The 12,176-nt window shown below is 32.9% G+C and overlaps 2 protein-coding genes across 4 annotated transcripts; both read right to left on the bottom strand.

Moving 5' to 3' along the window:
- Positions 1 to 6,779: 6,779 nt before the first annotated feature.
- On the bottom strand, positions 6,780 to 8,582 carry LOC106335837 (membrane-anchored ubiquitin-fold protein 1). Of its 2 annotated transcripts, none has more exons than XM_013774467.1 (4): positions 8,292 to 8,582; positions 7,724 to 7,858; positions 7,208 to 7,372; positions 6,780 to 7,120 (listed from the first exon to the last, which is right to left on the bottom strand). In XM_013774467.1, exons 2-4 carry the CDS (start codon positions 7,854 to 7,856, stop codon positions 7,062 to 7,064), a joined length of 357 nt encoding a protein of 118 aa, XP_013629921.1. In that variant the 5' UTR covers positions 7,857 to 7,858; positions 8,292 to 8,582; the 3' UTR covers positions 6,780 to 7,061. The 2 variants fall into 2 exon arrangements, with proteins under 2 accessions (XP_013629921.1, XP_013629920.1); XM_013774466.1 differs by having other exon boundaries at positions 7,724 to 7,951.
- Positions 8,583 to 8,748: 166 nt separating this feature from the next.
- Positions 8,749 to 12,078, bottom strand: LOC106335835 (probable galacturonosyltransferase 13). 2 transcript variants are annotated; one of them, XM_013774465.1, is made up of 7 exons: positions 11,623 to 12,078; positions 11,348 to 11,591; positions 10,872 to 10,927; positions 10,597 to 10,752; positions 9,931 to 10,521; positions 9,537 to 9,839; positions 8,749 to 9,435 (listed from the first exon to the last, which is right to left on the bottom strand). In XM_013774465.1, exons 2-7 carry the CDS (start codon positions 11,547 to 11,549, stop codon positions 9,154 to 9,156), a joined length of 1,590 nt encoding a protein of 529 aa, XP_013629919.1. In that variant the 5' UTR covers positions 11,550 to 11,591; positions 11,623 to 12,078; the 3' UTR covers positions 8,749 to 9,153. The 2 variants fall into 2 exon arrangements, with proteins under 2 accessions (XP_013629919.1, XP_013629918.1); XM_013774464.1 differs by having other exon boundaries at positions 10,597 to 10,755.
- Positions 12,079 to 12,176: the final 98 nt, after the last annotated feature.

Consider the following 12,176-nt stretch of genomic DNA (forward strand, 5'->3'; position numbering starts at 1 on the left):
AAATAATTTATATATTTACAAATAGACATATTTAAAAATGGTAATTAAATAAATAATAATATAATAAAGTAACTTTTTAAATTTCAATTATTTTTATCAAAAGTTAAATAATGCAAAATTAAAAGGTCAAAGTAAACTTGAATAAATAAAACTAAAAACAATTACATTATAGTTTTATTTTTTAAACTAATAAAACTAAAATAGAAAAATAGAAAATTTTATTTATATATAACATTTTTAAATATTTTATATTTGCACATGACGCAGGAAAACTCCTAGTTTTTTTTAAAACCCGAGTTGAACTTGTAAGTCTTGTATTATCCATATTAATATATCTCGTATCCCTGAAACCACAATAATTATAAACTCATAACATAAATTGGTATCATTTGAATATATATATATAAAGTTTGAAAATTATGTCTGATCATAGATGTTTTTTTTTTCGAAGTTTGCCTCACAAGACCGGCACTGCAAGAGTGCAAGGCATCCACCAAATGGCGACAAACACACACTTTTTTAGATTAAATGAACGTAGTGCACAAAAACAAAAACCAAAAAATGATTAAATGAACGTATAGATATTAATACAAAACAAGCCCAGTCCAGTCATCATGCCATGAAGACTCTAGCTTTGCATAGACTATATTTAGTATTAGATACCTAGAATATGCTATCTTGGGCAGGCTATCCATCAACAATAAGATCAACGTCAGGCTTTTGTATCTATGTTGGTGACAACCTCATCTCCTGGTCTGCGAAACGACAGCCAACGGTGTTACGATCAAGTGCTGAAGCGGAGTACAAAGGTGTGGCTAACGCGGTGGCAGATGCTTGCTGGCTTCGTAACCTTCTTCTGAAAATGGACTTTTGCATTCCTCAGGCCACAATCGTTTACTGCGACAACATTAGCGCAGTATACTTGTCGTCCAATTCGGTACAACATCAACGAACCAAACACATCGAGATAGATATCCACTTTTAGAGAGAAGGTGCAAATGGGACAAGTATGTGTGCTACACGTTCCATCTGAAGTCCAATATGCAGACATTTTTACAAAAGGCCTTCCCACAACTCTTTTCAACAACTTTCGCTTCAGTCTTGGCGTTATGTGAATTCCACGCTTCGACCGCGGGGAAGTATTAGATACCTAGAATATACTATATATTCTGTATCAGTACGTTAGAGTAAATATAGGGCGATCCCTCGAATATTGTAATCAATCTTTGTATATATCGAGATGAGCAATAGAACGTACAGTCAAGGGGAAATACTTTGTCTAACATTTAGCGTTACGAACGGAGAGGGTTGATATTGTTTTGTTTGCTACGTAAAGGTTAATATATTTACAGGTGGGAATTAAATGCGAATAATGGAATAGCCAATAAGAATTCACCTTATTCCTTTATACGCCAAACACAAAAGGACCAACTTGCTTATGTTATTTATATCATGTAGAACTTATTTGGAACACTTAAATCATGCAGGACATAATCTTCAATGTACAAGAATAAAATTCGAAAAAATAAAAGAACTTTGACTTTTTTTGTATTAGACAATTATGATAGATAATGAGTTACAAAATTAAATTTATACTTTTTGACCAAAAATTAAAATTCATGCTTCCTTATGTCTTTTCATTGTAATTTTTTGTTGTTGTGAAAATCATGCTTTACAGAAATTATGCAAACCTTTAACATATCAAGTGGAATTTTGTTCATATCTCTGCACGTGTTGTAAACATGTCAAACTCGAGTTATGAATCTATATATTGGCATATATGTTAACTATGTTTTTTAAAGTTAAAATAGAATGTTTTTTTAAAAATTGAGCATTTTTATTAAAAAAAAGATATGGTATAGTATAGAGTTTTTACACGTTTCCCTTAATGTACACACTTGGATTTATTTTTGCTATATAATACTTGATTTTTATGAGAGATTTGTGTAGGATTTTGAATGGAAAAAATCTAAAGGGGATCCATTTGATTGTGAAATCATTAAAGGGGTGTTAGTGAGACTTATATTTCTATAGAGTTTGTTGATTTTAAAAATTGAGAGATTTATTAATTGTGGAAAAAATTGTAGAGAATTTTGTATAGTATGAAAATCTATGAAAGTAAAGTAATGTAATAATTCTAAGAATTCAAGGAAAATCTTGTTTTTGTGAGTTAAAATGTTAAGAATTCAACTCCCAATAACACTTACTTTAAAAGATTTGTGGAATCATTTAAATCTAAAAAATTTGAATAACAAATGATTTTGTATATAATTATAGAATCATCAAACCAATAACATACTAGATTTTAATGAAAATGTGAAAATCTATAAACCAATAGACTTGAAAGTTCTAATATTATAAATCTAATTCCCAGAAACACCCCCTAAGTTGATTATTGGCTAATTATTACATATCAAACTTGATATTTCCCCACGACTTTGGTCCATTAAGTGATACTATACTTTATGCCGCTCGAATCATTGTAAGTATTTTTCTATTGTCTACCAAAGAGAAAAATTGAAGCTGAAATCTGTCAAAAACTTAAGCTAATGATTCTAATCTCGTTGATATTAAATGGCATAATGAATAAAAACGTAATTTTGGGAATATTCGTGCAACGATGTGAGTTTCTTAAATTGTATTTTCAGTGTCTGCTCTGCATGTTCTTGAGAGTGTTAAGAGAAATTAAAGGAATCAACGTAAACTATCGAATTGACATTTGTTTTTGCAGTTAGATATTAAATAATTGTTCTTTGACACCTAGCAGACAGCCTATTGATATCACATTAATTACAAAAATTATCGCTTCCATTTTCTTAATGGTATCCCCATATAATTTTGATAAACAGAGGTTTAATTTTGAGTGTCATTTAATATGTGTAGTTGTGGAGGAAATTAAAAAAAAAAAGCAAATCAAGTACACCGTATTACGGTATTCAAAAAGAAAAATAAACAAAGGTTTGACCGATTGTAAACCGTACTTTTTTTGATAAACTTTACCGACTATCCGGTCGGTCCCGGAAAGAATGTATGTATGGGTACAGAGTGGAATAGTTCGAAAATATAACATATTGTCTGATTCGAGTAAGAATACTTTCTGATTATTACCAGTGATGAACGATCGTTTGTTACGATCTACCATATAAATCATTTGGACCGAATCCTAAATCCAAACTGGTAAAATAACAGTAATTTAATTTTCAAAAGAAATTAAATTCAAAACTAATGCAGATACATGCCAAAGAAATTAAATTCAAAACTAATGCAGATACATGCCAAACACCGAAAAAATACTTCTATAATATCACCATTTGGTTAATTATATTACAGTATTCAAATGACTAAAGAGATCAGGTAAAACTTGAGAAAGGTCAAAAGGAATTGCAGCCACCAAAGAATACGTCTAGAGCCGATCTAAATTATCAAATTTATTTTATTACAAAGTTAAACTTGATGCATACTGTGTAAGAATAAACATGTTGAATAAAACTCTTTTATGACCAAAATCACCCTTTAAGAGATGTTTGTTTTGTCATGACGTGTGTTTATGATAAGGGTCAAGCTATTATTTAATAATAATATTAGGCCCTTTCAATTGTCGAAAATCCGAAAACCACACGACCAATCATTTTAAAAGAAAGAAAAAATCATTTTAAAATGATAGAGAATTTTAAAGGGTTTGACCTAAGATTAAACATCTTCAAATCTCGTGGTTAAACTAGTTTACAATCACGTCTCTTTCTTTTTTTTGCTAAACTAGAAATATCATTCCCTAGACTATATTTACGAAGTGATTTTGCCACATGTCTTTTTTACAATCAATTTCACAAAATAAATATGACATGACAACTGAAATTGATGACATGTCTTATAGCTTAATATGACATGAACAATTACATTTAAAGTTAATTTATATTTTTGGTAAACTTTTTAAAATATGGTAATAACTCATATATTACATTTAATGTCAATTTATATTTTTAAAAATATTTTTAGAATATGAAAATAACTCATAAATCATCATTAAAATAAATATATTCAAATATGGTATTATAAATTTTGAAATATAATTTAATTATATATATTTTTTAAATTATAAAATTTTATTACTAAAATTTTCAAAAATGTGTACAATATTTTTAGAAAATTATAAAAATTTAATCGTAAAACATTATTTTCTTATATATCTACAAATTTTATAAATATTGTTTAATTTTAATTTTTGGTAATTATGAAACTTTTCCAAATTTATTTAATATATTTAACTAAAATAAATCGATAGAAAAATCTATCTAAGATTATAATTTCAAATATATACATGCATATTCTTAAATATAATTTTTATGTTTAATTAAATCAAATTTATATTAAAATATTGATACGAAAAAGAAAATTTACAATATTAATAAATTTTTATTTTAAAATATAATTTATATTTATCTGTTAAAAAATATTTTAATTTTTTTTACTGCACATGGTGCAGGAAGACACCTAGTATTAATGAAAAGCAGATCCTACAAAAATATTTTAAGAAACTGATCTATCTTGGCAAAAAAAAAAAAAAACCAAGATGAAACCTGATTACAACCTACGAGACACTAACGATCTCAATCGCGTCATTTTCGATGTGATGAATTAAATTGCCAGCTTTAGTTATACTCAATAAACTAAATAGCCTTGTTAGTTGTTTTTTTATTGCTTCTTGGGTATTGAGGAAATTTTGATTTAATAAAAAAGATCTAGGGCTTTGGAAGGTTTAAGAGACTAATCATGGTGTCCACTGTTTCAGAGGTAAATGATTAGATTAAACCCTAAACAAGGTTTGAGTTTCAATGTTTTTTTTTTTTGAGTTTCAATGTTGATATTTTAATCGCACTAACAATTACTCCCTCTGTTTTTAAAAGATGCATATTCTTGACTTTTCACAAATATTAAAAAAACTCATTAAATATGCATTGTTTTTTTGCGAATAACAATTTTTCATAACTTTTAGCCAATAGAAATTCAATAAACACCATTAATTTTTTTGAAACTTACAATTTTTCATAAAATCATATATTGAAAAAGTAAGAAATGCATCTTTTTGAAACAATTTTTTTTTCCAGAACTTACATCTTTTAGGAACAGAGGGAATATATACTTAAAGTTTGTTCCTGAAGGCCGAAAAAAAAGAGAGACTTCTGGGCTCGCAATAAAGCTAAGGTCCTGGCAACTAGTCGTCCTATCTATCCACCTCTCCAAACACAATATCTTGAGTACCTATGATGGTGACCACATCTGCTGGCATGTGATGTTTGGACATAGAATCAGAGTCCTTGTGAATGGGCAAAGCCGGGTGCTCTATACATGAATATAAAACTATAATTTTTTGTTTCAAAACGAACGAAAGATAATCGATTAAAATGATGTATTGGTTAGACTAACTAATAATCTGATGTAGACCAACATTTCTCTTATCATCAGGTAAATCGCTATTGCATGCCCATTACAAACACTAAACCGATGTCTTACCAATTATCGACCAAATATCTAAAATTTCCCATAAAGAGAGCAAGTGGAGAAGTATAGAATGCACAAGTGTCGAAGTTAAACGTGTTCCCAAACATCATTTTGCCATTGATGTCATGTGGCGATGCAACCAACTTGCAACTTACTAGTATTATTTATCACCTACTAGACAAACATCGACTATTTGAAAATTAATATGTTTTTCAAATCATTCGGTTATATATGTTCTTATCCACATAATTTTTTTTGTAAACATAAAAGGAATTCATCAAAACAGTAGATGTAAGAAAATTCTATAGATGTGTTGTTCAGGAAGTAAACAAAACGATCTAGGGTTTCTGACTGGCTTGTATAGTTATGTATCTGATTGTGGAATATGAGACTGATAATACAAGGCGATTGTTATAATCTAACATTTAATAACAAAGGTCAAATGTCATAACATTTCCTTTTCACATAATTTTATAGAAACCTCTAACCAAAACAAAAATGTATGGTTCAAGCAATTAGTAAGATTTTGTTTTCCACAAGTATAAATTTTAGTCGCACAACTCATAAGTTTTTTTCTGGATAAAGTTTGTCATGATTTAAGTCCAACTTCAAATCCATATATTGTCGGTACCATGGTCCAAATTCATCTGTATGCATTTATTGATTTTAGAAATAAATATTGATTTTATATCAGTATGGATGTTGTTGCTGACATGTTGCATCATATACAGTATAGTGATGACAACTACCATTTTAATGGTTCCAATTTGAAGGACCTATATAACTTACAAATCAAAGCCCAAAATATAGGCCCAATAAAGGTTTAGAAGATTTGTCATACAAAGGTAATAACAACACTCCTTCTCAACAATTAACTGATTTCCCACCAAGAAAGCAAAGCATAAACAATCTCCTAGGGCGCACAAATGTTAAAAGTATTAGAAATTCTTAAAATGTTCTCGCCTCACAATGTCTTAACAACACCATTTCTTCATCAACTGGGTAAAGCCCAAAAGATTACCAATACCATTATGATTAAGAGAAACTCAGTCACGCTGGTTCCTCCCCAGCGAGCCTAGTTGCACAACTGCTGGATACAGCCTCTCCTCTGTTCCTTTTGGTGTTTTCAAGCTTAGGTTATTTGTTTTTTGCTCTCCAGTTTTAAATATTTGATGAAATAATACATTGTTTTTTTTTCCATCATCTTTCTTCATATGCTATTTGAGAATTTAATCATTTATACTAAATTTATCTCTAGTGGGATCATGTGTATAGAGAGATAAACTCTATTCTGGAATTCTTAGATGAGACAAAAAAGGTTCTGAAAACAGAGGTAAAGCAGAGTCTCTTTGTGTTTTCAACAAGTTCTGAATCACTACTACATCTATGATTCACTCTATCTGTGATTCTTGCAACAAGCTAGCAAAAAGGATTTGATTTATGAAAAAGAAGAAGAAAAGAGGTTCAACACTTATGATTATGTATCAGTAAACAATCTATACCAAACCACGTGAGGGAACCAGACCTGTAATCTGTCTCTCTCGAGATTACTTGCGTTTCTCTTACATGACCGTGCAGACACATTTGTTCATCATAGGATCATCACCTTTAGGCTTCTTTTCTGTTCCAAACACAATAAAAGAAACAGTATGTCAAGCCGAGAACATATTTTGAAGCTTAAAGTAGAGGCTGTCTTGTCTTTATTTACCTTTTTCAGTAAGCAGAGGTTGGATGATAACGTGCATTGTGGTGACAGCGCCAACGAGATTAGAGACAGGGTTTCGGTAGTCTTTAACAGTCTTGTTGTTGTCCAAAACTTTCCCTGCGCTTATCAACTTCACCTCTTTCACTGTCTTCGGCCCATTTTCCTTTTCTAGCTCGAATCAAAGCACATACAGAACAAAATACAAATAGGATGACCCCTCAGTAACTAAGATTTGTTGAACATTCATATTATTTAGTATTATTATATGTAAGCAAAACCATCATTTTTTTTTTTTTGAAACACAAGCAAAGCCATCATATTCTCGGTTAATTAGTGACAACATAGAAATGATTGTCTTCTAAACCAACTCTAGTGGAATTTCTTTAGCAAAAAGATGTCCTAAAGGGTGACATGATGATTCTCATAAGTAATCATCAACCAAAGGCATAACCACCGTTCCAAGAAAGATTCAAGCCTTTTTACAATCTCATTCTCAGGTAAGCAAACATTAAAACTGACCTCTAGGCCATTGAGAAATAACAGTTTCCTTCAAGGCGGCAACAGTTGTAGCATCAGGAAATGCTTTAGGGCCGATATCAGAACCATCAGTTAACCTAAACTTGATCTCTAGTTGATTATCAACTTCTGCCATGTCTATTTGCAAAGAAAAGTTAAAGCGTGGACTTGGCACTTTGTCAATGTAAGCAAACCCCACTGGACCTTCTTTGCTCTTTATTCTTCTACCTGCTATGTGTAGAAATAACGGATTTGTTTTTTTTTTTTTGTTTTTTTAATAAATTGTTAGCAAAGATGAACAAGAAGCCTGAAGAATAATAAGGGGTTAAGTAGATAATCATTATGACAGAATCTAATTCATAAATGGATCGCATGCAACAGAGAAATAAACAGAGGATTTTTAACAGAATAACACACATGAATATATATCATCATATTAACGAATGTTAAAAGATCAAGAAATCAGAAACATTTAATCAAGAAATAAGTATGAGATCCTCAAACGAGAAAGAGGATCTGTTAAATCAACGAATCCAGATTTGAAATGAAGAAAAAGAAGGTGAACTCTTACTTGGCTCTGTGACTGATCTGAGCCAATGAATGTATAAGGAAAGACAAGAACACGCATCAGAGAGAGAGAGAGAGAGTTGGGAAATGAGATGAGGAGATGACGTGAGTGTAGAGAATCAATGGCGGTCAAAGCTTCCACTTTTCTCTCACATTCTTCCCTTCTATGCGCCTTTGAATTTTCCCATCAGTCCATAAACTACTTTTATTACCCCCCCCCCTTTTTATGTGTTCCAAGAATTTCTTACATGCTTACTTTTTCTGTAATAGGTTTTTTTTTTGCTTACATGTGAAAGCCTTTTGTGAAGAAACTTTTGGACAAAACAAGGCAGTTAAAACTAAAAAAAAAGAATACCTTTCTTCACGACATATAATATACATCAAAGTATTTATCAACTAATATCATGTCCTCTCTTTCTTTACTTTACCTATCAACATCATCAAGTGGTAACCTCGGCATCAAGAAAAGTCTCATGATTGGTGTCATAAATGGGACCTTAACAAAGCAATAATGTTCTTAATAAATTCACTAAACAGTAACAACCAATGAAATCAAATAGTAACTGTCAAAAAAATCAGGAACAAATGTAACAGTCTTGTTGTTGTCGTTGCTCTCCTTTTGGTCTATCATGACCAAAAAATCCTCTTCTGGTGTGTCCATAAACCTTTTTTTTTTTCTTGTAACAGATCCAAGAATTTGGAATCTCTAATCGAAACCGAAATGAATCTCAACAAAAGGGTACCTTCTATCTTTACAGAAGAATGAATCTTTCTCCTGCAGCTCTGTAACTGGTTTCATCACCCCAGCTAAAGTCCCAAAAAAATCTCCAGGTCGCTTCAAGATCATCTGAATGCTTTTCTGTTTGCTATTCCAAGATATGACAACTCTTAATGAAATCATTTGAGTAGTTCACATATTTTGTCCAGAATGGCCTCAGGTGCTCGAACCCTATCTCCAGCCACGGCTTTGACTGGCCATTGTAGTGAATCACTGCAGCTTTCTTCACGTTTTCTAAGTTGGTCTTGCTCTGATATCCTAACCCAAGCATATGCCAAGACGAATCTATTGCCTGAACATGCCCTTTGAATGCAATCAGAGCCGGAGGCAATGTCCCAAGCTTCCACATTGTTAGATTCGACTTCAGATTCTGCACACATCACATCAAAGCCACAAACCAAACTCAAGGATTTGCCATTTTAAAAAAAATTATAAAACATTAAAACATTGCAGGTTTCTCTGATGCTTTACCGCTTTTAGCCAAGAATGATAAGTTTCTCTGATGTTTGTCTTCCTCCAAGTCCGTAGATCAAAGATATTCATTCCATAAGCCCAAGCACATTCTTCCGGATCCAAATGCTGTGAGATGAGCGGGTGAGAGAAATTGAAGTAGGTCCTAAAACGCTTTGACATAACCCATTCGTCTTCTCCTCTACAAGTCTCCACTGCTCCATTTACCTTCCCGTGAAGATCAATATCCCACAGAGGAGATAGATCTCGCTGGATCACTATATCATCATCTAAGAACACCACCTTGTCCAAGTTTGGAAACAGCTATTCAAAAAAGGCCAAACAAACAAACAAGCATTACATTCATATTCTCGAATCCGAATGATTGAATCAAAAGGACAGACATCTTTGTTACCTCTGGTAGATATATTCTAAGATGGTTGAGCAAAGATATGTATTTGGGACTTCTCGACTGCAACTTGGAAGCGAATCTTCTTGGAGTTGTTTCGCTGAGGTTTGCACCAGCGATATGATTCCCATGGTAATAGTTTCTGATAACGTGATGGCTTTCCACAGCTTCGAGAACAGGAACATTCTCTCTTGTTAGCCAGTCAAACTGATGAACGCTTTTGACTTCAACGATCGCAGGAGCAACGGAGTTAAGAGCAAACCAAGAATGCATCCCCGCGTAGGTTTTCTTGTCTGTGATAACATGGAAGACAATTTTCTCGGGTTTAGAAGATGATTGAACAGCTGATGAGACCACAACCGAAGCAGCCAAGATGTTGTCTGTAGCTAGAACAAAATGGTGGTAAGCGTTGTCTGAGAGAAGAGGGAGGAGCTCAGGGGAAGGAAGCTGTCTCCGAGCATGAGCATTGGAGGTATACTCATCGGTTAGTCTTAAAGAGAGACAGTGGATTCCTTTAGGAATCGAACTTGCTGCAAAGTGTTTGTTCATAAGTTCCGCAAACTTGGATTCTCTTATATCCCTTTCAAACTTCTCTATCTGTTCAAATCGAATCACATAAACATCAACAAATCTACAGTTTAACAATTATTAATTTCGGAGTGGAGGATGTACCATAGCTCGAAGGACGAGGGAGAATGTTTTGGCATCGTAGTGGTTGTTCTTCATATCGGAAACAAGCTGGCGAAAAGAAGCTGGAAGCTTTAAGCCATCTGGAATATCTGGAGTGCTTACTTCGTTTAGAATTTTGTAAAAGTCTCTAACTAGTCTCTGCTGCAACAGAAACGTGGGAGGGAGAACAAAAAGATGTAAACGATACAGAGGAATCCATCTTTTTAACTTGTTAAAATAAAATAAAAAAAATCTGAAAAGAAGAAATAATCACTCACCTCTGAATCATCTATCCTAGCAAGAAAACGTGGTCCTAACCGCCTCCCTAAACAATCTGAAGCAACAGAAAAAAAAAAGAAAAGACAGAGAAACTTTCATCAAATGAACATAATAAGAAAGGTACACAAGAAGGGATCTAAACATATGCACGATAAGCAAAAAGAGAAGAGCTTCTTTAAGATTCTCCAAAACTGTGAATAAACTTCATAGTCGAATAGAATGCAATTAACAAGGAAGGAAAGAGCTTGAAACACGCATACTACGAGATACACTTGAGACGGGTAAGTGGTTCATTTGTGAGACTAGAGAGTGTGAAACTTTGTTGACAAAGCCATTGGATCCAAACAACATAATAATGCAAGTGACAAGCTTTTGATTTAACAACTAAAACTTAGCTCATCTAAGGTGCTACTAGATCCTAGATCAAGACCAAATCAACAAACAGAGATACAAGGAAGGGAGTTTAGTTAGTTACCAATGGAGGAGCACTTGTTGACACCTTCAAGGGTAACAAGAGCGGTAACGATGAAGACGAAAGGCAAGAGGAAGGCGAGGATTAAGATAGTGTGGAAGAGAGTTCGGTAAGAGATGTGACGAGGTGCGACTTTGATCTTCATCAAATCATTGCTGCTCGATATCGTGATGCTTCTCATGCTTGGCGATATCTGAAGTTGCATCCTCCTCCTCCTTTAACCTGATGATTCCAATCCGATACAACCCTAATTCCTCCACCCAATCCCAATCCCAATCCCAATCCTAATCCCAATCCATACAACATCACCTCCCCTGCTCCTATCTTGATCTAGCTCACGTATCCGACGATGCTCGATTCCTATTAGCTCTTCTTTTTATTCCTTGTGGCCTTTTCCCAGACCGCATTTAGATCTCCGACAACCAGCGATGATCTGAATTTCAGATCTTTCCGCCGTCACACTCTCTCTGAGGGTTGATCTTAAGCAATTCGACACAAATGAGTTTTCCGCGAATCCGTGTTACAGCTAGATATTACAGAGTTCGATCAAAGACAAAATCAATGAGAGGAGAACAAAATGTTGAGGCTTTTTTTTTTTTCAAGTGATTTCGCCGGTGGATCTAAAACTTAATGGCCAAAATTAATACACAAAATCCCAAAACAAAACAAAACAAAAAGGAAAAAAAAAAAATCGTAATTAGTATTTAGATATCAGTAGTTATAAATGGGTTAACAGATTTGATTAAGATTTTTCTATGCTGCTAAAATTGAGTTTGGGATTGGTGGTGTCTTGACCTTGAGTTTATTTTTCTTTTTTTTTTTTTTTTTTTTT

The sequence above is a fragment of the Brassica oleracea genome, chromosome C3 (assembly GCF_000695525.1).
Source record: "Brassica oleracea var. oleracea cultivar TO1000 chromosome C3, BOL, whole genome shotgun sequence".
Classification (NCBI taxonomy): Eukaryota; Viridiplantae; Streptophyta; class Magnoliopsida; order Brassicales; family Brassicaceae; genus Brassica; species Brassica oleracea.

Coding starts and splice junctions, on each gene's coding strand:
- LOC106335837 (XM_013774467.1), bottom strand. CDS start 7,856: ATGGCAGAAGTTGATAATCAACTAGAGATCAAGTTTAGGTTAACTGAT. Junction 7,373..7,723: donor TATTTCTCAATGGCCTAGAG/GTCAGTTTTAAT, acceptor GATTCGAGCTAG/AAAAGGAAAATGGGCCGAAG. Junction 7,121..7,207: donor ACCTCTGCTTACTGAAAAAG/GTAAATAAAGAC, acceptor TGTTTGGAACAG/AAAAGAAGCCTAAAGGTGAT.
- LOC106335835 (XM_013774464.1), bottom strand. CDS start 11,549: ATGCAACTTCAGATATCGCCAAGCATGAGAAGCATCACGATATCGAGC. Junction 10,522..10,596: donor CCCTCGTCCTTCGAGCTATG/GTACATCCTCCA, acceptor CGATTTGAACAG/ATAGAGAAGTTTGAAAGGGA. Junction 9,436..9,536: donor ATCATTCTTGGCTAAAAGCG/GTAAAGCATCAG, acceptor TGATGTGTGCAG/AATCTGAAGTCGAATCTAAC.